At 39.5% G+C, this 22,384-nt stretch overlaps 1 protein-coding gene and 1 pseudogene across 3 annotated transcripts; one reads left to right on the top strand and one right to left on the bottom strand.

The window, feature by feature from the left end:
- LOC148131975 (vomeronasal type-2 receptor 26-like) overlaps positions 1–22,384 on the bottom strand; it is a 234,877-nt pseudogene that overhangs the window by 188,517 nt on the left and 23,976 nt on the right.
- Positions 3,510–22,384, top strand: LOC113427943 (vomeronasal type-2 receptor 26-like). 3 transcript variants are annotated; one of them, XM_087953814.1, is made up of 6 exons: positions 3,510–4,053; positions 5,123–5,390; positions 7,798–8,592; positions 16,384–16,596; positions 20,617–20,743; positions 21,080–22,384. In XM_087953814.1, exons 1-6 carry the CDS (start codon positions 3,833–3,835, stop codon positions 21,982–21,984), a joined length of 2,529 nt encoding a protein of 842 aa, XP_087809940.1. In that variant the 5' UTR covers positions 3,510–3,832; the 3' UTR covers positions 21,985–22,384. The 3 variants fall into 3 exon arrangements, with proteins under 3 accessions (XP_087809940.1, XP_087809939.1, XP_087809941.1); XM_087953813.1 differs by having other exon boundaries at positions 3,512–4,053; positions 5,102–5,390; XM_087953815.1 differs by lacking the exons at positions 3,510–4,053; positions 5,123–5,390; positions 7,798–8,592 and adding an exon at positions 14,298–14,425.

The raw sequence follows: 22,384 nt of genomic DNA, 5'->3' as shown, positions 1-22,384 counted from the left end.
ATAAAAATATTGTGTTAATCCTGACGGCCTTAGCTAAAAGCAAAAGAAAGAACCGTCTCTGGCTGCATTCCTGTGGTTTCACAGTTTACTTTAAGTTAAACTCTTGCCTGAGGCCATTCTGCTAAGTGTCACGTGTCCAATCCTCCAAAACCAAGAAACAGAAATAAAAGGTTTGATTAACTGCTTTTTATTCTGGCAGGCCTGGAAACCTCAGCACATAGCAACCAAAACACCCTATCAAACCCTGCACCAGTAAACAGCAGTGTCCCCCAAGGCAGCATTCTAGGACCCACACTCTTTATACTCTAAATAAATGACTTTTGCGATCACCTTATAAGCAACTGCGTCCTCTTCACGGATTACATAAAATTATTCAACACCACTGACAATGCTACCATCCTTCAAAGCGACCTCAATTATGTGTCTGAATGTTCAAACAATTGGCAACTTCAAATCTCGACCAACAAATGCTCTCTCCTACTTACTGGTAAAAAAAATCAGTACTTGACACTCTGTCAAGGACCTGGGAGTACTCATATCAAATGACCTAAGCGCCAGAGCTCACTGCCTCAGCATTGACAAAGAAGCTTTGAGAGTTGTAAATCTAATCTTAAGAAGTTTCGCCTCAGTGGTAATATTGAATTACTAACTAGGGCATACAAAACCTTGGCTAGACCAATACATGAATGAAGCTTGGCTGTCTGGAATCCACATGTATATCAGACATTAATACAATTGAGCATGTCCAGAAGTATTTCACAAGAAGAGTACTACACTCCTCTGCTTGCAACAAAATACCCTACACCACCAGCCTTGAGATTTTGAATTTGAATTTGAATTTTAAATTTGAATTTGAATTTGAATTTTGAACCTAGAACTATGCCGCCTACAGTTTGACTTAAGCGTAGTTTATAAAATAATCTGCTTTAATGTACTACCATTCAATGACTTTTTCACTTTCAATCGCAATAATACAAGAGCACACAACAGATATAAACTTAATGTACACCACTCCAAACTTGATTGCAGAAAGTACGACTTCAGAAACAGAGTGGTCAATGCCTGGAACACACTTGTTAGGGATATACACCCTAGCAGAACCTGCACGGCAGTCAGGCAGGCAGGCAAATATGTGAGATAAACGTTGTTGTAGTTTACACTCAGTAAAACAGATACAATGTGCTAGTTAAATAGTTTATTCCAGTAAGATTTATAGCATAGTCAAACAGTCCATATATCATACACTAGTTCAGTCCGTCCGGGGATTAATCAGTTGCAAAGTCCAGTGTCGAAAAAGAGGTCAGTAAACTTACAAAATCAGTCCAGCAATATATCTCTTCGCAGTAGAGATATGAAGAAGTCAAACCTCCTTTCTTTCTTCAGCAACAGCAAAGAACACGCAGTTATCACACCATCAATCCATCATCGTCAGCAAGCAATCCAGTAAGCCAGCAATCAATCAGGTTCCCTTGCTCCCTCTTATGGCGTTTTTACAGCCGCACCCAAAATTACATGCTTTGCAGTTTAAAGTGACACACACATAAACTCGCTATCATAGTTTATATATATATTATTTTACCCAAACTACATTAGGTAACCTATGTTATTCCTAACAACACTACCTAACTCTGTTGTCACATCCCCAAACCCACACTCCTTTTCCCTTAAACTAACCACTATTGACCGCATCTCTTTCCTAAGAGGTCTGTAAGGGGCATGCATAAGCGCACAATCATGCCTACTGTCCCTGTCCTTTTGTCCCCAATCATTCATACCCATTTCCTGTATTGATACTTATATTTATTATCTTATAAGCTATTGACAAATAAATAAATAAATACATAAATAAAACACAGGCAGCAATAACCGTTGTTGCTTTTCTGCCTATTTAACCTTGCCCCCTGAGTGTGCCTGCCCCACCCACATGGCTGTTGTACTTCTAGAGAGGCCTGTAAATCTTTCTGTTGGGCCTAGTTCTTTCTTCTGCTGCCGGCCTCCTCTCCAGCTGATTGTCGGCTGACTGCTTCTTCATTGTTCACCTCCCACGCCATAAGTGTACTGTTTTTCATTATCCCTGTAAGCCTTCCCCTCCCTGAATGGCAACCCTGAAATGGTCCACTGGAGCCTCACCATTTCAAGGGTTGATACTAACCTTGAGTTTGAATGATTGATTTCTTTCTCCTTCTCAAGGACCTTTTACTCTGAGGCTTTTGTGCCACAGGCTTGGTTTCTGTGGAAATGATTATTATTTTGTTATGTTATGTTTTCCTATTTCCTTGGGTGAGGGGGTGAGTTGCTCTTTCTTCTATCACAAGTATAAAAAAAATTAAACATGCTGAAAAAAAGAAAAAAACATGTATTGGGAGTGCAGTCTTCTCCAAAAGATTAGTGAGAAACTCCTTCAAACAAAGAGATACACCCATATCATACACTCACAACCTGTTTGTGGCCCGCCAGCAGCTGACAGAGCTGGCAGCAGAGTCGGATAGTAGTGAGGAGTTTGGCGGGGGAACCTGGGCAAGTCTTGGAGGTTGAAGTAGGCCCAGAGGAGGGCTCTGCATCAGAGGCAGAGATGGGACCAGGGCAGGCTGGCAGTCATCAGCTGCCTTCAGACTCAGGCAGCAGTGATGCAGGGGAGTTTCTGGAACCAGTTCCCAGCCTGCACATGCACAGAGCTACCAGAGGACAAAAACAATTGAGAAAGCATGGTCAACTCAGTTTACTACTCAGAGATGATTGCCCCCTCCCATGTGACATAAAAGAGGAGTGAACGGGATGTGAGCTTTTGCAGGAAGCAATTAGTTTGTTTGGTTAGTTCAAGCTTTGAAAGTTCTGTTTGACTCCATTCCTTATGTCTCCATTTGCCTATGAGGCAGTCTCACTCATTTAGAAATTGATTTTACCAATACTATCGTGATTAAAAATAAGACCTGGTGTATTGTTATTGGTTTCTCTAAGGAAAATAAATATAAGTAGTTTTAGGAATAAGAGGAAAACTCAATTGCAGAAAATACGACTTCAGCAACAGAGTGGTCAACGCCTGGAATGCCCTACCCAACTCCGTTGTTACAGCCTCAACATCTTCAAACTCAAACTGTCTACCACGGACCTCACCCCATTCCTAAGAGGTCCTTAAAGGGGGCATGCATAAGACAGTGTCCATGGGTGATGACTGCTTTCTTGGCCTTAGAAGGCAGACGGCACTGGAGTTAAGAATCATCAATCTAAAATGTCACCAAATTCAATAGCTCTGACTGATATTGTTTCAGTGTCTCTGGAGACAAGTTACCACATTTAAAGGATGGCAAACATTACCTGGGTGCTGAAATAATATCTCCCAGCATTATTTTCAGGATATGCCCTGGTAATAGGAAGGGCCACAACCACAACAGAACGGTGCCTGCAGGGGTAGATTTGTGATTTTTTTAATTAGGATGTTTTTTCCCTGCTAATCCTCTGCAAATGAAGCACCAGAGAAGTTCACGATCCCAAGAGGAGAAGTTTCTTCTCACTGTAATTTTCATAGTTCTGGTCTTTGAGACCTCTTCTGCTACTTTTCTATCTTTCATGTAAACAAGACTGGAGCAACACGGAAGGGATCTTGCAGCAAAAAAGGATAAATGCCTAGATCACACTCTGTGGGGCACAAGTTTTGGGACCAGCAGATGCTGTGCTCTTGAATGTGCCTTTCTCTCTTTTCCAGGGCATATTCAGTTTGTCTCTGTCTGAATCTGGAAAGTCACTAGTATTTCCTTCTTGCAAGAATACTTTCTACCTCTTTTGGTTATTCTTGTTGAAAAACAGGAAGGGAATTGATTCAGCCCTATGAATTATGAACCTCCTTGTTCTGCTTCTGATACTGTTGAAGTCCCAAGCAGTTTCTGGGAAGCTTAGAATGAAGTGTCCACTGAATTTCAAACATTGGGATGAACAAAAACCATGGAGCTATTACTGGCCAGGGGATCATCTCATCAATATGATCACTACTGGAACAAAAATACTGCAGACAACACTGTTGCTTTTCAACATGGCTCCTTATTGTCAATTTGAGTCGTAAGTCATTCATTTTGATAGAGTTGAATTCCCCCTATTTTCAGTTCTAACCCTCTCATTCTTTTCCTGTTTCATGCATGCCTATATTGCAGGATCTGTCTAATCTCTTGAATCTTTTGATTTCTATTGCTCCTTTCTTTTGCCTTATTTTTGGAATAGACCAGGGTTATCTTTCCCAGTCTAATCCTATCAGTTCAATACCAACCTTAGTTTAAAGAAGTTACTGAATCGGCTGTAGTTGCCTCTGCCTCTCTCATTTCCATATTTTTATAACCGGTCACTCATATTCAGTTCCTGATCCTTATAGGAAGACAGAATGACTTGATTTTAGAACTGCTTTTCTGGGTCATTTGTGAAATATCATCTTCCTATCATGATGATTTTATTTGAATGATTGAGTGATTTTTAATCCTGGTTACTTGGCAGTGAAATTTACTACTGCTACAAATAATGGTGTCAGGATTCCGGCAGTTACCCCAATTAAATCATGAGTCTTGAGCCAAATTTCCAAAATTTCAAAAGGATTTATTGGGAGTTAACATGTCTGGCACTGCCTGGGTGTAGCCGACTCTGAGACACATAATTCATTGTCACCCTTGAACCCAGTTTCCCCCCCCCCACCCCATTCGTATTCTCCAATGAGACACATCCATAGCCAAGAATCATCAATCATGTTCGCTAGTTAGAATTTTGCATGGCAGAAACTTGTCACCTAGTTACTATCTTTGAAAACTACTTATGGAATGCACTTTTATTTTGCAAGCTGCCGCATTGCTCCCCCCTCCCTTTCTCTTGGCAACTCTAAAAAGACCATAGGAATATTTTGTGAATTGAAAAATGGTTTATTTGTGATTCTGAATATTAGTGCAAAACTATCTCCATCCCATTTCCCCAACATTCATTAAAGTATCATTTGCCTCTGGGTTTGGATCCGTATTGGCTTAAGACTTAGAAGGCTTGTGGAGACAAGGAGGATTACATTTAAAAATGATTTTGTTATTGCTGTTAATGCTGCTGCTGCTGCTAACTTTAATATTTTTTACATTAGTTTACCTTTTGATAAGTTAAGAATTCTACGCTACATTTTTAATATTCAAGTGGTCAACAAGGCACCCTGGCTTATGCAAAATCTCACACTTGGCTACAACATCCATGACAACTATTTGAACACGCTTGTGACTTCAGATGCCTTGCTGGACATGCTCTCTACTGGAGAAGCCAATGTTCCCAACTATAATTGTGGAAGGAAGGACAACATTTTGGTTCTTGTCGATGGAGCGATGGATGACATCTCCATCCAGATATCAACATTAGGAGGCATCTATAAAGTCCCTCAGGTTTGTGCATGTGTTTTTCTATAGCTAAATGAATGGGGTATAGGTTGTTATGTGATAGATCCAAACATATCTTCACTTAGGAACTGAAGAACTGCTTTTCATCAAGGCCATTGTAGTTGTCACAGTTAGGGATTGGGATCCGCAGTGTGGACGGGATATGCTCAAAGCAATGATATCCTCTCATAACATTATTATCACTGCTTTGAGCCTTCTGCTTTACATTTAGAAGGCAGAGACTGTGTATTCAATTGAAAAGTCTTCCATACAAAAGAAAGGTGCAGCAGAGTTGGGAAATCATTTTTTTAAATATAATCCTTTAAAAGTTTTTCTATGGTAAACAAATCCCAGAATCCTAAGAACACAAACAGATTATCACCTAGACCTGATCACACACATGTGTCTTATGAATTAATAGTGACTGCTATCATTAATTAAATAAAGTAGTTAATAAAAGTAAAAGTAAAAGTAGTTAAAAGATAGTGGTCACTATTAATTCATAAGATACAAATTTTCAAGCATATTAGCCAACAAATCAACTATTTTTACTCTAAAATGTTAATGAAGAAATTTATTGTAAATGACTTGAAGAGCAATAAAGCTCTTTCTACCATATTTACTATTCAAAAAGTATCTCCAATGGTAGCATCCTCTACTGGCAGGCTCATTTACGCATATCAATAATTCCTACCATATCCAGTTGGGTTGAAGATGGAAATTGTCATCATTTTAGCCATGATCTATTCATTGCAGGATGAAGGTCTCTTCCATATGTTTCAACCAATACAGTCCTGAGCTTGCTTTTGCCAGTTGGGCTCACAATACTTGCAAATGTCATTGATCCATCTTGCTCTAGGTGTCTTTCATGGATGCTTTTTAATCAAGTGGAATCCATTCTATGACTGCCTTGGTCCACTTGCAATAGAAGATGGCAATAATAGCCTCTATATATTGAAACCAAAATAAAAAGGACCCTGACAATTACAGACCCATTGGTCTAATAGATATTGTGGCTAAAATATGTTAGGATCCTCTTCAGTAGAGTTGTGAGAAGGTAGATGAACAAATAATGTCTTCCTGATGAACAAGCAGGCTTTAGACGGAGTTTTGCCTGACCAAGAGCACTTAGTTCAAAGGAACTAAATCTACATTGAACGAAGCATGCACTGTAGTACCTCAAGATCTGCATTAGACCGAGAGCCCAACTATTGGTGTTAAATCAATGAAAAGTAACAGACTTCCAAAATTCTGTCTTTTAGAATAGACAAAAATTCAATTAAAGGCTTCTTGAATTGTACAGCTGACAAATTATATTAGGAGTTGTGGTCTTCCTGTTTCTTGTGTAATTGGAAAAGAAGCTTCAACCATAACAACACAAGAGCAAACAATAGATACAAACTCAAGTTTAGCCGTATCAAACTTGATTGCAGGAAATACGACTTCAGCAACAAAGTGGTCAATGTCTGGAATACTGTACCTGACTCTGTGGTTTCTTCCCCAAACCCTAAAAACTTTAACCTTAGACTGTTTACTATTGACCTCACCCCTTTCCTAAGAGGCCTGTAGGGGGCTTGCATAAGAGCACCAACGTGCCTACCATCCCTGTCCTATTGTTTCTTTTTCTTTTTCTTATATGTACCCATTTCATGTATTCATAACTATGTTTATACTTATACCTGTTATCTTGTAAGTGATTGACAAATCAAATAAATAAATAAAAAATAAATAAACATTGCTGCACAAAGAATTCCATTATTGAAGCAGAAAAAGATACAGCCATCCTTGGTGAGGATGACACATTTAAGTGGAAGAGCCACTATAAAGTATTTTCAAATTGGCAATTATTTTAATGCAGCAATGCCTAAAATCTAAAGGTAGTATTTACTCAAGCAGGATTTGAACACAGAACACAAAGGTTAAATATGGAAGATTAAGACCCTTATACTGAACAGACTTGCATTTGCTGGGCTCCAGAGATAGACAAAGCAACTGTATAAGAAAGAGACCAGTATCTTGGATTACAGATTAGATGAACAACCTTTTTGGATCCTTATAGTAAAACAATTTAGTCATTAAAAAAAATACAATATGCTATTTACTTGAGCAAAACTTTTAGTTTAAATCTGCATATGCAGGTCTGCTTGTGGTCAATTAGTGGAGGCGATACAGAAATGTGATTTGCATTCTTTATTCTTATTCTTTTAAACTTTCCTTTCTTTTATACTATTGTTATATACAGTCTTATTATTGTCATGTATTTTTATTCTTTATTTTCATCTGGGTTAATGACTAATCAACAATGAACTATTCAGTGTGTTTATCAGAAAACCAAACTGGATTTTTTTGAAGCTAATATTTTGGAATAGATCTGATCCCAGATATAACACAGCATTCTTCATTGCTTTTTCAGATCAGTTTTGAATTATTTTCAGATTCGTTGCATGATAAAAGCCAATTGCCCTTTTATCATCGGCTTTTCCCCAAAAAAGGCATCCTCTACCCAGGGATTGTCCAAATCCTCCTCTATTTCAGATGGACCCTGGTTGGTCTCTTTGCTTCAGACACAGAAAATGGAGAGAATTTCATGAGGGCTTTTACTCCTTTGCTTCTCAGGAATGGAATCTGCATTGTTATATCAAAACAGTTATCAAAAACTGGATCTACAGCACTCCTCAGGGATGCCCTCTCTAAGTGGAGACAAGTCAATGTCTTTCTGCACTACATAGAATATGGTGCCGTTTTGGACAGAATTATTCCTTTCCATTTAACATTTATGCATTTGCCAGGACCCATTGAAGGGAAAGTCTGGATCACAACACTCATTGGACTATTTCCACTGAAAAATGACAGACGTCTCAAATATGTGAATAGTATCTGGACGGTTGGTTTTCAGGAAAAAAAATGGCCAATAAATTATGCCTTCCGATCCAAATTCTTTCTTGAGCCACCCTTTGGAGATCAGTCATTTCTCTGCTCTTTTTCAAAGCATGCCTTTTCTGTCAAGGGGCGGAAAAGATGCACCCAGAAAATACCATTGGAGACCCAATTGAAAAGAAACATGATTGAGGTTGTTAATTTCCCCCATTTTTACAGTGTCATTAAGACTCTGGCCCATGCCTTGAGTGCTGCATATGCCTCCAGATCCAGAAGGAGATTGAAAGAGGACAAAGCAAAGTTGGAAGCTCCAAGGCTGCAGTTGTGGCAGGTAAGAGCTCCCAACAAGGATCCATCCAACGTAGCTCCTTAGAATCCATAGGAGGAGGAGGGGAAGTATATGAACCTACTTTTGTGCTTATTCTACAAATGGACAACAAGTTTGGCCAATATAATCACAGAACTGAATAGAATAGAATAGAATAGAATAGAATAGAATAGAATAGAATAGAATAGAATAGAATAGAATAGAATAGAATAGAATAGAATAGAATAGAATTCTTTATTTTGGGCAAGTGTTGTAACATCATCTGCAAGGCCCCTGGCAGGAATTGTACAAATGAAAATATGGTTCTCTAGGCAAAGGAGTCTGAAACATTTGTAAGTCCAGAGAAAGAACTCTTGGACTCAGGCAGACCACTCCCTACTACTGGGGTATCAGAAGGGGAAGCAAATCAGCAGAATCCATCCTGATGTCAGCTTTGGAAACCATATTACTACTAGAAGCTTCTACACTGCCATATTCCTGTGCCTGGGAAAGTAGGAGGGGGCGATTTTTAGAGTGTTGGTAGTTAGACATAATAGCATGCTTTTCTTCGGTCAAGGTCATGTTATTCCTGCACCTGGAGGAGGAGAGGTTGAAGGAATGTCTCAAATTGGGATGGTTGATGATTGGACCATGTAATGGACTGATGGGTGCAGGGGTTGGGTTTTGACTTTTGATTTACTAACTGAAAACCCGGAAGTCTCTGATTTGGGTTTTCCCAGAGGTGTCAGTCTAACTACTCTAATAAAAGGAAACTTTGAGAAAATGCCTGTCTTGGAATTTTTAATTGGAGTTAGGTTTTTCTGGAACCCTAACACGTGAAAGGTATTGTCATTAGAGTCAAACTTCAAAAGAACAGTTTTGGCCTTTCTGTGGAATTTTAAAGAACTGGGGAAGAAAAATACACTTCAACTGGTTGAGCCATTTTGGGGACATCATTGCATCCTGGTCAACCATAAACATGGCTTCTCCAGATCCTTGTCTAGCTAGGCTCCCAAATTTTATCCAGAAAATTGACTTGTTGGGAAATTGGACTGAACTCATGATATCAAGATCAGCAGCCAGCTCTCCACTCTGATGCAGATATAATCTATCCAATGAGTCATTGTAAAGCTTGAAAAGGTTTTGCAGGAAATGATGACGCTGAAATAACAAAAATGAGGGAAGAACACAAAAAACAGGACAGGAATTCTGATAATAGAATAGAATAGAATAGAATAGAATAGAATAGAATAGAATAGAATAGAATAGAATAGAATAGAATAGAATAGAATTCTTTATTGGCCAAGTGTGATTGGACACACAAGGAATTTGTCTTGCTGCAAATACTCTCAGTATACATAAAAGAAAAGATACATTCATCAAGAGTCAAGAATCATAAGGTACAACACTTAATAATAGTCATGGCAATCAAATCATACTAGGAAACATTCAATATAAATCATAAGGATACAAGCAACAAAGTTACAGTCATACAGTCACAAATGGGAGGGGATGGGTGATAAGGAGTGATGAGAAGATTAATGCTAATAGTAGTGCAGACTTTGTAAATAGTTGGACAGTTTTGAGGAAATTATTTGTTCAGCAGCATTCGGGGGAAAACTGTCCTTGTGTCTATTTTTTTCTTGTGTGCAATGGTCTATCGTGTCGTTTTGAGGGCAGGAGTTGAAACAGTTTATGTCTGGGATGTGAGGGGTCTGTAAATATTTTCACAGCCCTCTTTTTGACTCATGCAGTATACAGGTTCTCGATGGAAGGCAGGTTGGTAGCAATTCTTTTTTCTGCAGCCCTAATTACTCACTGAAGGCTGTGTCTGTCATGTTGGGTTGCAGAATCAAACCAGACAGTTATAGAGGTGCAGATGATAGACTCAATAATTCCTCTGTAGAACTGGATCAGCAGCTCCTTGGGCAGTTTGAGCTTTCTGAGTTGGTGCAGAAAGAACATTCTTTGTTGTGCTTTTTTGATGATGTTTTTGATGTTAGGTGTCCATTTTAGGTCTTGTCCGTTTTAGGTCTCATTGATCAATAATATTAATAGGAACAGGAACTATGAGAGATATACTTTGGCATTAAACACTGCTGATTTTATAATGGATATATGTATTATTTCAATCAGAACATAAAAGAGGACATTATAGCATTTCAGACAAGTAGCTATCCAGACTTTTCTTAAAAACCTCCAGAGATGAAGCACCCACAATTTCTGAGGGCAAGCTGTTTCACTGGTTAATTATTCTAATTCTTGGGAAGCTTCTCTTTAATTCCAGATTGCTTCTTTCCTTGATTAGTTTCCATCCATTGTTTCTTGTCCTGCCCTCCGGTGCTTTGGAAAATAATCTGACCCTCTCTTCTTTGTGGCAGTCCCTCAAATACTGGAATACTGTGATCATGTCCCCCCTCCCCCCAGTCCTTCTTTTCTCTAGACTAGACATACCCAATTCCTGCAACGATTCTTCATATGCTTTTGTCTCCAGGCCCTTAATCATTTTATTTATTTATTTATTTATTTGATTTGCCAATTGTTTACAAGATAATAAGTATAAGTGTATGCATAGTTGTGAATACATGAAATGGGTACATATAAGAAAAATAAGAGAAGAATAAGAGAAACAATAGGACAGGGACGGTAGGCACGTTGGTGCGCTTATGCACGCCCCCTACAGACCTCTTAGGAAAGGGGTGAGGTCAATAGTAAACAGTCTAAGGTTAAAGTTTTTGGGGTTTGGGGAAGAAACTACAGAGTCGGGTAGAGTATTCCAGACATTGACCACTCTATTGCTGAAGTCGTATTTCCTGCAATCAAGTTTGGTGCGGTTAACTTTGAGTTTGTATCTATTGTGTGCTCTTGTGTTGTTATGGTTGAAGCTGAAGTATTCATTGACAGGTAGGACATTGCAATGTATGATTTTATATACCATGCTTAAATCAGACCGAAGACGGCGTAATTCAAGGTTTTCTAGTTCTAGAATTTCAAGTCTGGTGGCATAAGGTATTCTACAACGAGTAGAGGAGTGGAGAACTCTTCTTGTGAAATATTTCTGGACTTTCTCAATTGTGCTAATATCAGATATGTAATGTGGGTTCCAGACTGATGAACTGTATTCGAGTATTGGTCTAGCAAATAGTTTGTATGCTCTAGTTAGTAGTGTAATATTACCAGAGAAAAAGCTACGTAGGATTAGGTTAACAACTCTTAATGCCTTTTTGGCTATGTAGTTGCAGTGGGCTCTAGCACTTAGATCATTAGAGGTGAGTATTCCAAGGTCCTTTACAGAGCTTGGGTCATCAACAAGATCTTGACTATTCAGCTTGTATTTTATTTTCTGATTTTTTTTGCCAATATGTAAGACAGAGCATTTATTTGTTGAGATTTGAAGTTGCCATTTGTTTGACCATTCTGATACATAGTCAAGATCTTTTTGTAGGGTAGCAGTATTGTCTGTGGTATTGAACAGCTTTACATCATTAGGCCCTTAATCATTTTAGTTGCTCTTCTTTTCGCTCCACACATCATCCTTAGTGAAGCGTGCAAACCAGCGTCTGCATTTCCTGCGTCAGATGAGGAGAACACATCTTTGTCCTTCTGTCCTGGCCACTTTTTACAGAGGTATGATTGAGAGTTGTTTTTTTCTTTTTTAACAAACTGCATCACTGTTTGGTTTCATGGCAGCAGTGCCTCAGACAGAAGAGTGGTAAGGACAGCTGAGAAGATTATAGGAAGCTTGCTTCTTGTTACTCAGGATACTGCTTATAAGTGCTTAGAGCTCAACGCATTATTAAAGACCCCACACTTCATGGTCTATTTCTGTTGTTCCCCTCTGGGAGGAGGTCTCAAAGTATTTCTAGCAGGAGTACCAGATTCTGTAACAGCTTTGTTCCCTATGCTATTTGTCCACTAAACTCGCAATATTCATTTTTCTTGTCATGTACATGAGCCATGGTGGCACAATGGTTAGAGTGCAGTACTGCAGGCTACTTCTGCTGACTGCCAGCTGCCTGCAATTTGGCAGTTCAAGTCTCCCCAGCTTCAAGGTTGACTCAGCTTTCCATCCTTCTGAGGTGGGTAAAATGAGGACCCAGATTGTTGGGGGCAATAGGCTGACTTTGTAAACTGCTTAGAGAGGGTTGTAAAGCACTGTAAAGCAGTATATAAGTCTAAGTGCTATTGGTATTGCTACATCTGAACTAGACTGTACTGTTTCTCTGTGTCATATAATATATGTGGATATATACATAATTTTGTATTTATTCATTTATTTATTTAGCCATGTTTATGTAGTATATATTGGAGGTGTTGGCCATTTGAGACCTGTGTGTAACAAAATTTCATTTTAATGTATACTGATTGGTATACATTCAACTTGACAATAAAGTTATTCTTCTCTTTTCCTCTCCTCTCCTCTCTTCACTTTTTCTAAAGTCTCAATTTTTTTTGTAATGTGGTGACCAAAACTGGATGCAGTATTCCAGGTGTGGTCTTACTAAGGATTTATACAGTGGTACTAATACTTCACATGATTTTGATTCTATGCTCTGTTTATACAACTAAGGAATGTGTTGGTTTTTTTTGGCTGATGCCAAATACTGCTGGCTCATGTTTAAGTGATCGTCCACTGTGAGTGATCGTCCAAGGTGCCTCTCCCAGTTACTGTTTTTGAGCCAGGTTTTACCTAATCTGTATTTGTACCTTTGGTTTTTACTTATTTATTTTATTTTATTTATTTGATTTGTCAATCGCTTACAAAATAATAGGTATAAGTATAAACATGAGTAAGAATACAGAAAATAGGTACGATTAAATGGGGACAATAGGACAGGGATGGGAGGCACGATGGTGCACGTATGCACACCCCTTACAGACCTCTTAGGAATGGGGTGAGGTTAATAGTGGATAGTTTGAGGTTAAAGGAGTGGGGGTTAGAGATGTAACAACAGAGTCAGGTAGTACATTCCAGGCATTGACCACTCTGTTGCTGAAGTCGTACTTTCTGCAATCAAGTTTGGAGCGGTTAACATTGAGTTTGTATCTGTTGTGTGCTCTTGTATTGTTGCGGTTGAAGCTGAAGTAGACATTGACTGGTAAGACATTGTAGCAGATAATTTTGTGTACTACACTTAAATGCAAGCAGAGGCAGCATAGTTCAAGATTGTCCAAGCCCAAAATTTCAAGTCTAGTGGCATAGGGTATTCTGTTGAGAGAAGAGGAGTGTAGTACTCTTCTTGTGAAATACTTCTGGACTCACTCAATTGTATTAATCTCTGATATACAGTGTGGATTCCAGACAGATGAGCTGTATTCAAGTATTGGTCTAGCAAAGGTTTTGTATGCCCTAGTTAGCAATACAATATTTCCAGAGGAGAAGCTTCATAAGATTTCCTGCCTAGTTGAAGAACCTTGGTTTTCTCCACATTAAATTTCACGTTGTTGAATAGAGCCCATTGTCTGTCAAGATTGTTTTAGATCCTGAGCTTGTCTTCTGGGATGACACCCTACCAGCTGGGTGTCATCTGCAAATTCGATTAGTTCCCCTTCTATTCCCTCATCTAAGTCATTTATGAAAATATTAAAGAGTTCTGGCCCAAGACAGAACCTTATGGTACCCCCACTGTTTAATTCCCTCCATGAAGATGTAGTATCATTAAGGACTACCCATTGAAAATGGTATTGAGTATGTTCTTTTTTTTTAGTTTACCAAGAAGTAGGTAAATTTGGTGGCTCTGCTCCATGATTTTTCAAGGGGAAATTAGGAAGGACCCAAGATGACCTTTGGATGATTGTACACTTATGGAAAAATGAGGTTCTTAATGGCTACTTCTCATTAAGGAGCAATTGGAAGGTCTGGTCTCTTCACCTGTTCATTTTTCATGAGCACACCTAGGTTTTTACTTCACTTTTTGAAGCTTCACTATCTCTTGATTTTACTTCTGACCTATTTGATAACCCATTGCTGTACTTTTACAAATTACTTTGACTGGCCACGCCCCCATCTATTCTCTGCCTTCCGAGTCCCAGCTGAGTCCCGGCTGGGTCTTCTTTTGTTGTCCTGCACAGGAGAACGGAGCTGGAAAGCAGGTTAGTGGAGTGGGGATTTTACAGTATCCTTCCTCCAGGAGTGGGGAGGGTGTTAGGTGTGGGTCTGAGTAAGAGGCTTTCCCCATTGAATATTCAACATTGGGAATGGAGATTTTGCAATATCCTTCCCCTGCCATGCCCAGCAAGCCACATCATGCCCACCAAGCCACACCCACAGAAACAGTAGTAAAATTTTTGGAATCCCACCACTGATACACACACACATACACATACACACACACACACACACACACACATACATATATATGTGTCTCTGTGTGTACATTACATTTACACAGGATTATATTACAAGTCTTGCTCTTTCTAGTTTTTTTTTAAAGACTTTAAAAAAAACAATAATGGAAAAAAAACATCTTTCTTTAACCATCTTTAATTTTGAAGGGAAAAACATATTTCCTTGTGGACACTGGGCTATGACTTATTTGCTTCTCTTGTCCCTGAAGAAAGAATAATGTGTTTCTGGGAAGCATTTGAAAAAGAATGCTTTCTAACTTAAAGGTTTTATTTGAAAATATAAAGAAAAATGTGGTGAGTCAATAACAGCTGTTCAAACTCAAAATAATATCCAAAAGCAGGAAATAACAGTTGGACTTAATTTGCAACTTGATGAATTGGAACCTGGTCTGTTGCTGTCATATGTGAAGAAGAAAGTACTTCCTTTGAAAAGTATGGTTCTGCCAGAAAAGATTGAAAAGAATAGGAAAATAAGAAATTCTAAGATAATGGAATTGATGAAAGACAGACTGCATTTTTTGGCAAGAGGAATATTGTGTTGTTAAGGATAATTTTTTAACAATGGATGTTGCATAGATATTTATAACAGAGTATGAACTTTAGAAATGAGATGCAATTGTTGGGAAAGTTTCCAATTAAAAACTTAAGGAAAGATTTCAAACTAAATGAGGGTATTTGATCCTGGACAGATCAGAGGTAATGACTGGGGTGATTTGTGGTAATTAAGAAAATGTGTAAAGTTGTGTTACTTTTCAACTAGTGGGATAATATGTGTTTTTCTCTTTTATTCTTTTAAATACACTTTTTAATTGTTCTTGCCTATTCTCATTTTGTTAATTTTTTATTTTATTTCGGATTTTGTATTTTAATTTTCTGAATAACATAAACATTGAGAAAAGAAAAAGAAAGATCTAAATTGTAGATAACATCTGTTTGCTCCTATACAAGATCACATAGTTTGTGTCAACCCTGAAGCTAACCTGACTGAAGCCATCTTGGAGCTTTAACGTTGCCACACTGGAGTGAGAGATAGGGAGGGGAGATTAGAGATAGCTGGGGTTGTGCAGTCAAAAGAAAATACTTTCCCCTGGGAATCAAGGACATTCTCACACCTGGCTGGAGGAAGGAGGAGTGATTCAATAGTCCAGTGGATGATGCTTTGATTGGGCCATGTGACTGATTGTTTGGGGATTGAGGGGAAATGTCTACTTTTAATTAGATGAAAACCAAGGGGCCCCTCAGCGTCAGTTTTCACCAGATATGTGCCAATATGATATTTCCAATAAAGCTATTCTTTGGGGAATCTACCTGCCTCTGAGTTATTGCTGGTGATGGATCTATTACTTGGAACCCTGACAGTTTGTTAAGTCCTATTTGCAAGAATTCTAAAAATTCAAATGGGGAATAACAATAAGAAACCAAGGTTTCTGCTTTTAAATTGCTGGGTTTTTTTTCTTCCCATTCTAGTTCCACCCCTTTCTGGAGAAAAATGAGTTTTTCAATCTTTCCCCATGGAAAATGTACCTGGACCAAAATGGTGAAATAGCAGCTGATCTGAACTTCATAAGCTGGCTGGTTTTCCCCAAGAAGGATTTCATAAAAAAGAAAATGGTGATTTTTGAAAGACAGAGACTTATCATCAACCAAGGTGTTTTGTCATGGCTAAAGTTGCTCAACAAGGTGGGTGAAACATTGCTATCTTTCCTCTTTTTTCTAAAGTTTAGGACCCATTTCAACTGGGCTAATCACCAAAGTTGTTGAGCTTCACAGAGAATTAAACATGAAAAGTAGAAACCTTATAGTTTTCTTAGGCTGCTTGGGAAAGTTCAGTGTTATTCCATTTTACCATTTACCATTTAATATCTCCATCAAACTTCTGAGAAACTGCAAGTGCTGAGTAATGTGTTCTTACTAGCTTCAGGTTGCTTTTTTCTTTGTAAATAAATAGCACAGAAGAAGGCAATGCTATTGACCAGTGCCTGGATTCAGGTTTGGACTTGTTGGAAGAAATATCCATCTGGGTTCACTTCCAAGTGAGAAGAAATACACTGGGAACATGGAGGCTGCTTGGAAGGATAGTTTAATGGTGAAGCAGAACCACCAAGCATGTGTGATTCTGGGTAGCTGACCACATGAAGAGAGAGAGAAAGAGAGAGACCCTCTCTTGGGCTTTGAATTTGAGATTCCTGTTCCTGTGGCAAAGGCATGTATCCTACTGGTTGCTGTCAGACTCCCATGCAGCTATGCAGTCATAGCTGAAGTTGTCTGTGTCCCAGGCTTGGTTGAATCTTGCGGGGTGATGCAATGAAGGACAATTTCCTATTGTGGCTGAATGGCTTTGCCCTGAAGGATAATCCCATCATCCTGGAGCTGAGGTCTTTTGTTTTCTAGATAGACTGGCCCAGGGATGGGATCCGACCAGTATAACTACCGGTTCTGTTGCTCTGCGTTGTGTGCGCATGCACGAGTCACATGAGTTGCGCGAGTTGCACAAGTTGCATGAGTTGCGTGAGTCGCGCGAGTTGCATGAGTCGCGCGAGTACAATTTACGGCCTGCTGAGCAGTGCTGCGTGCAGGTGCGCAGTGGTTGGAAAAGCCCTTTTTTCCTGCTTTTTCAACCATAGCTGTGCTGCACAAAGCAGCTGAGGTTGAAAAAGCAGAAAATAAAGGACAGGTGTTCTTCAGAGCAACCGGTTCTACAGTGCTGGACAGAACCAGTAGAATCCCGGCTCTAGACTGGCCCAGTCTTGTCTTGTAGATAAGCTGGCACCAAAATATCTGTGGGGGGCAGGGAGCTGGGGTGTTTTGTTTCTGTTTCTTTTAAGGTTTTTTATTTCTCTTTTAGGGGAAATATTCTGCCTTTTTAATATTTCCTAGAACATTTCACTCTTCTAGGAGAGGGTTGGGTGCTAACTTTCTACAGACTGAATCAGATGAAATTGAAACATTATTGGATGGAAGTCTTGTTGGTCCTATTGGGACATAGGTTTTATATTGTCCTGCTTAAGCAAAGTCTTTTCTGAAAGGGCAGGTCCATAGTTTGTGATGTTCTTAAGGAGACCAGACCAGGTCAATGTTATCCATGCCTCTCTTTCACCTCACTGGAATAGAGCAATAGAACTTCTTCTCCTAGGAATGAGGCCCAAGGCTTTCAGTTCACCATGAAACACCACTACTTGACCTAGGAAACTGAAGCACTGAAACAAGACTTTGATCTAAAGAAAAGTCCGTCCTCATATTGGCAGTAACAAGGGAGAATTTGAAAGGAAATGCTACTTAAATTTGGCCTTTTTCTATTAAGAAGGCATTTCATCTGTAAACCCCTTGTAGGCCATTGTTTACCTTGATTGTTAACTACCTTTTGTCCCTTTGGGGGAAAAGGAAGTCTGCAAATTTAACAAATAATAAATTTGAGTCTTCCTTTCCATGCCAGTTGATGTCATCTAATTATAGTTCTTCACCAGAAAGGACCCTTTCTTGGACACCTAGCTGAGCCTTAGAAATATCCCTTTCTGACAGAGAGTTCATTCTCATATCCAGAGGTGGTATTCAGCAGGTTCTGACCAGTTCTGGAGAACCGATAGTGGAAATTTTGAGTAGTTTGGAGAACCGGCAAATACCATCTCTGACTGGAGATTTTACAGTATCCTTCCCTTGCCACGCCCACCAAGCCACACCCACAGAACTGGTAGTAAAAAAAATTGAATCCTGCCACTGCTCATATCCCACTGTTCAGAGTATTGCAGCATAAATTCAGCACCAGAAAAGTAAACACAGATGTCTGAGACTTCATTTAACTTCTTTATAAACACATAAAGTAAATTTTACAATACCAGTTGTAGATTTCTCCAACATGGGGCAAACTCAAACAGAAGCAGACATGTTACAGGTTCAGAGCAGAACAGCAACTCAAGAGCTCAGAAACAGTTTCACTTTAGTTCAGCAGGCAAGCAAGATACACAGCAGAGGAGAGAAGCATTTTCATTTTCAGTAGACAGACTCAGAGCTTAAAATAGCTTCAGAGCTGCAGAGCTTAATTTAGAGCCATGCCTAGGCTACTTCTAGTTTCAGTTTCCAAACAGTTCTCATTGGCTGACTTAGTTGCTATACCTATTCATTAGCTGACCTTGTTACCACGCTCTATTCCAGTTTCTGAATATACTGTGACACCCACACCCTGCAGCAAAGATGCCTAACTCCCCATCAACCCTGAAGTTGGCTGAACTGTGGCCATTTTTTTTTTGGTAGCTTTCCTTTAGGGAGTTTTCTTATTTTTTATTTTATTTATTTTGTCAAGTGATTATTAGATAACAGGTATAAGTATAAACATGGTTATGAATACATGAAATGGATATGAATAAGAAAAGAAAGAAACAATAGGACAGGGACAGTAGGCATGTTGGTGCACTTATGCACACCCCCTACAGACCTCTTAGGAAAGGGGTGAGGTCAATAGTAGACAGTCTAAGGTTAAAGTTTTTAGGGTTTGGGGAAGAAACCACAGAGTCAGGTACAGTATTCCAGACATTAACCACTCTGTTGCTGAAGTCGTATTTCCTGCAATCAAGTTTGGTGTGGTTTCTTCTCACAGCTTCAGAGCTGACACAGCCTGGAGTGAAGGGGCCAAGGGGGGGGGGGGAGGCAGTAGTGGGATTCAATTTTTTAACTACCAGTTCTGTGGGCGTGGCTTGGTGGGTGTGGCAGGGGAAGGATACTGCAAAATCTCCATTCCCTCCCCGCCCCACTAACCTGCTTTTCACCTCCATTCTCCTGTGCAGGGCAACCAAAGAAGACCCAGCCAATCAGCTGGGACTTGGGAGGCAGAGAATAGATGGGGGCAGGGCCAGTCAGAGATGGTATTTGCCGGTTCTCTGAACTACTCAAAATTTCTGCTACTGGTTCTCAGAGCCAGCCAAATACCACCTCTGGTGGAGGACTCTTCTCATGAAATATCTCTGGACTCTCTCGATTGTATTAGTCTGATATGCAGTGTGCGTTCCAGACAGATGAGCTGTATTTGAGAATTGGTCTTGAAAATGTTTTGTATGCTCTAGTTAGTACAATATCAGCTACGAGGAATAGGTTAACAAATGTTAATGCCTTTTTGGCAATGTTGTTACAATGGGCTCTAGCACTTAGATCATTAGAGATGAGTACTCCAAGGTCCTTGGCAGGGTGGGGGTCATCTATGAGAGTGAAGAGTAGCAGTATTGTCAGTGTTGAATAGTTTTACATCATCAGCAAAAAGAATGCAGTTGCTTTTAATATGATCACAAAGGTCATTTATTAAGAAAGATAATAAAATAAAAAAGCAATAACTGTTTTACAATGAATAAATTAACTATTTTAAAATGAATAGAACCTCCTACTTTTAAATCATGGCTATATGAAGAACGGAGGAGTGCATGTTAATAAAACCATGAGGAAGAACACGGGTTGTCTCTTAATGCTTAAATATTTTCTCAATTACTTCCTCCAGACTTTATTAAGTAGAAAAGTCCCTTATTACAATGAGATATGTCAGAAGCAAAAAGAGGAACTAAAACAATAGTTATGTCTTCTACACCTGTTTGGAATGGGTCATTGATTTCATATTTACCTAAGTGAAGCTTAGATACTACTCAGCTAATCTTCATCTCAACCTCCATTTTTCCATGGATGCTGAGTATTTTCTTTTTAATTCCTTGTTTTTCTGTTTAGTCCTTGCCTCAGTCCAAATGTGTGGAAAGTTGTCATTCTGGATTTGTCAAGCGGGCTCGAGAAGGCGAGCCAGTTTGCTGCTATGACTGTGTTCCTTGTCCAGAGGGGACCATCTCCACTCAGGAAGGTGGGTAACACTGAAGAAAATGAACAGCCTTGTGGAAGTCAATCTATCCATAACACTTTGGTGAAACTACACATTGAAAGGCACATTGACTGTTCTGTTGATTATTTTCAAAATGCACAATTTCTTATCTAAAAGCATTATCTGCATATTGCCCCCAACAAATTGGGCCCCCTTTTTACTGACCTCAAAAGGATGGAAGGCTGAATCAACCTTGAACCAGTGAGGATTGAACTGCTGGCAGTCAGCAGAATTAGCCTGCAGTACTAACTTCTAACCACTGGGTCACAATGGCTCTTAATATTTAAAATATATATGTTGCTTTTCTGTTTTTCTCAGATACAGAAATATGCACCAAGTGTCTGGATGATAAATATCCAAATCAGGACCAAATTCAATGTATCCCCAAAATGATATCCTTCCTGTCTTATGAAGAATATTTGGGCATCATTCTAGTCTCTTTTTTGCTACTCTTATTTATAACTACAGGGTTTGTGTTAATCATATTCATTAAATACCAAGAAACTCCCATTGTCAAAGCCAACAATCGGGATCTCTCTTACATCCTCCTACTCTCCCTCCTGTTTTGTTTCTTGTCTCCTTTGCTCTTCATTGGTCAACCAAGGAAAGCTACTTGTCTTCTCCGGCAAACATTTTTCAGCATCATCTTCTCAGTTGCCATTTCTTCTCTCTTGGCCAAAACAATCACAGTGGTGCTGGCTTTCCTGGCTACAAAACCAGGAAACCGAGTGAAGAGATGGTTGGGGAAGAGCTTGGCCAACTCCATCATTCTTTCTTGTTCTTCTGTCCAAATTTTCATCTGTTCCATCTGGTTGGGAGTTTCTCCCCCATTCCCTGACTCCGACTTCCACTCCAAGCCTGGAGAGATCATCCTGCAATGCAACGAAGGGGCTGTTGTCATGTTCTACATCACCCTCAGCTACCTGGGCTTCCTGGCTGCCATCTGTTTCACAGTGGCTTTCCTGGCCAGGAAGCTCCCTGGGGCCTTCAACGAAGCCAAGCTGATCACCTTCAGCATGCTGGTCTTCTGCAGTGTCTGGGTTTCGTTTCTGCCCACCTACCTGAGCACCAAAGGGAAATACATGGTGGCTGTGCAGGTCTTCTCCATCTTGGCCTCCAGTGCTGGTCTGCTGGTCTGCGTCTTCATCCCCAAGTGCTACATTATCATTCTGAGGCCAGACTTCAATACAAAGGAACATCTTACAACCAGGAGAAATTGTTAGGAATGTAAGTCACCTAACAGCTATTTGGGTTGGACAATATATAAACCAGGATAGACATTTTAATACTGCCTCTTTAAGAGAATACTAAATCTGTAATTGGGTGTGGTTTCTCAAACGGCCATAAAATGGAGCCAGAAGCCTGGGTTGTCTTAGTCTTAGTCTGAGAAGAAGTCTCAGTGAGTCTCTGTTTCCTTCTGTTGGAGAGTTTTGCCGTTCCTTCTAATGACTGATATTTTTGGATTTGATGTAAGTCTGATACTGAACTGTTTTTGACACTAGACTTTGTTACTAGATTACCCCTGAATTGAACACTGACTGCCTTACCTGTGAATGACTTTGGACTGCTTGTTTGAACTTTGCTTAAACGTTTCTTGAAGTAAAAACCTACATTTACTGGACA

This window comes from Notechis scutatus, chromosome 2 (genome assembly GCF_049901735.1).
Source record: "Notechis scutatus isolate UNSWTSFEM ecotype Mainland chromosome 2, rNotScu1.2, whole genome shotgun sequence".
NCBI lineage: Eukaryota > Metazoa > Chordata > Lepidosauria > Squamata > Elapidae > Notechis > Notechis scutatus.
The sequence above is the reverse complement of the archived record's forward strand: the minus strand, read 5'-3'. Positions and strand labels throughout refer to the sequence as shown.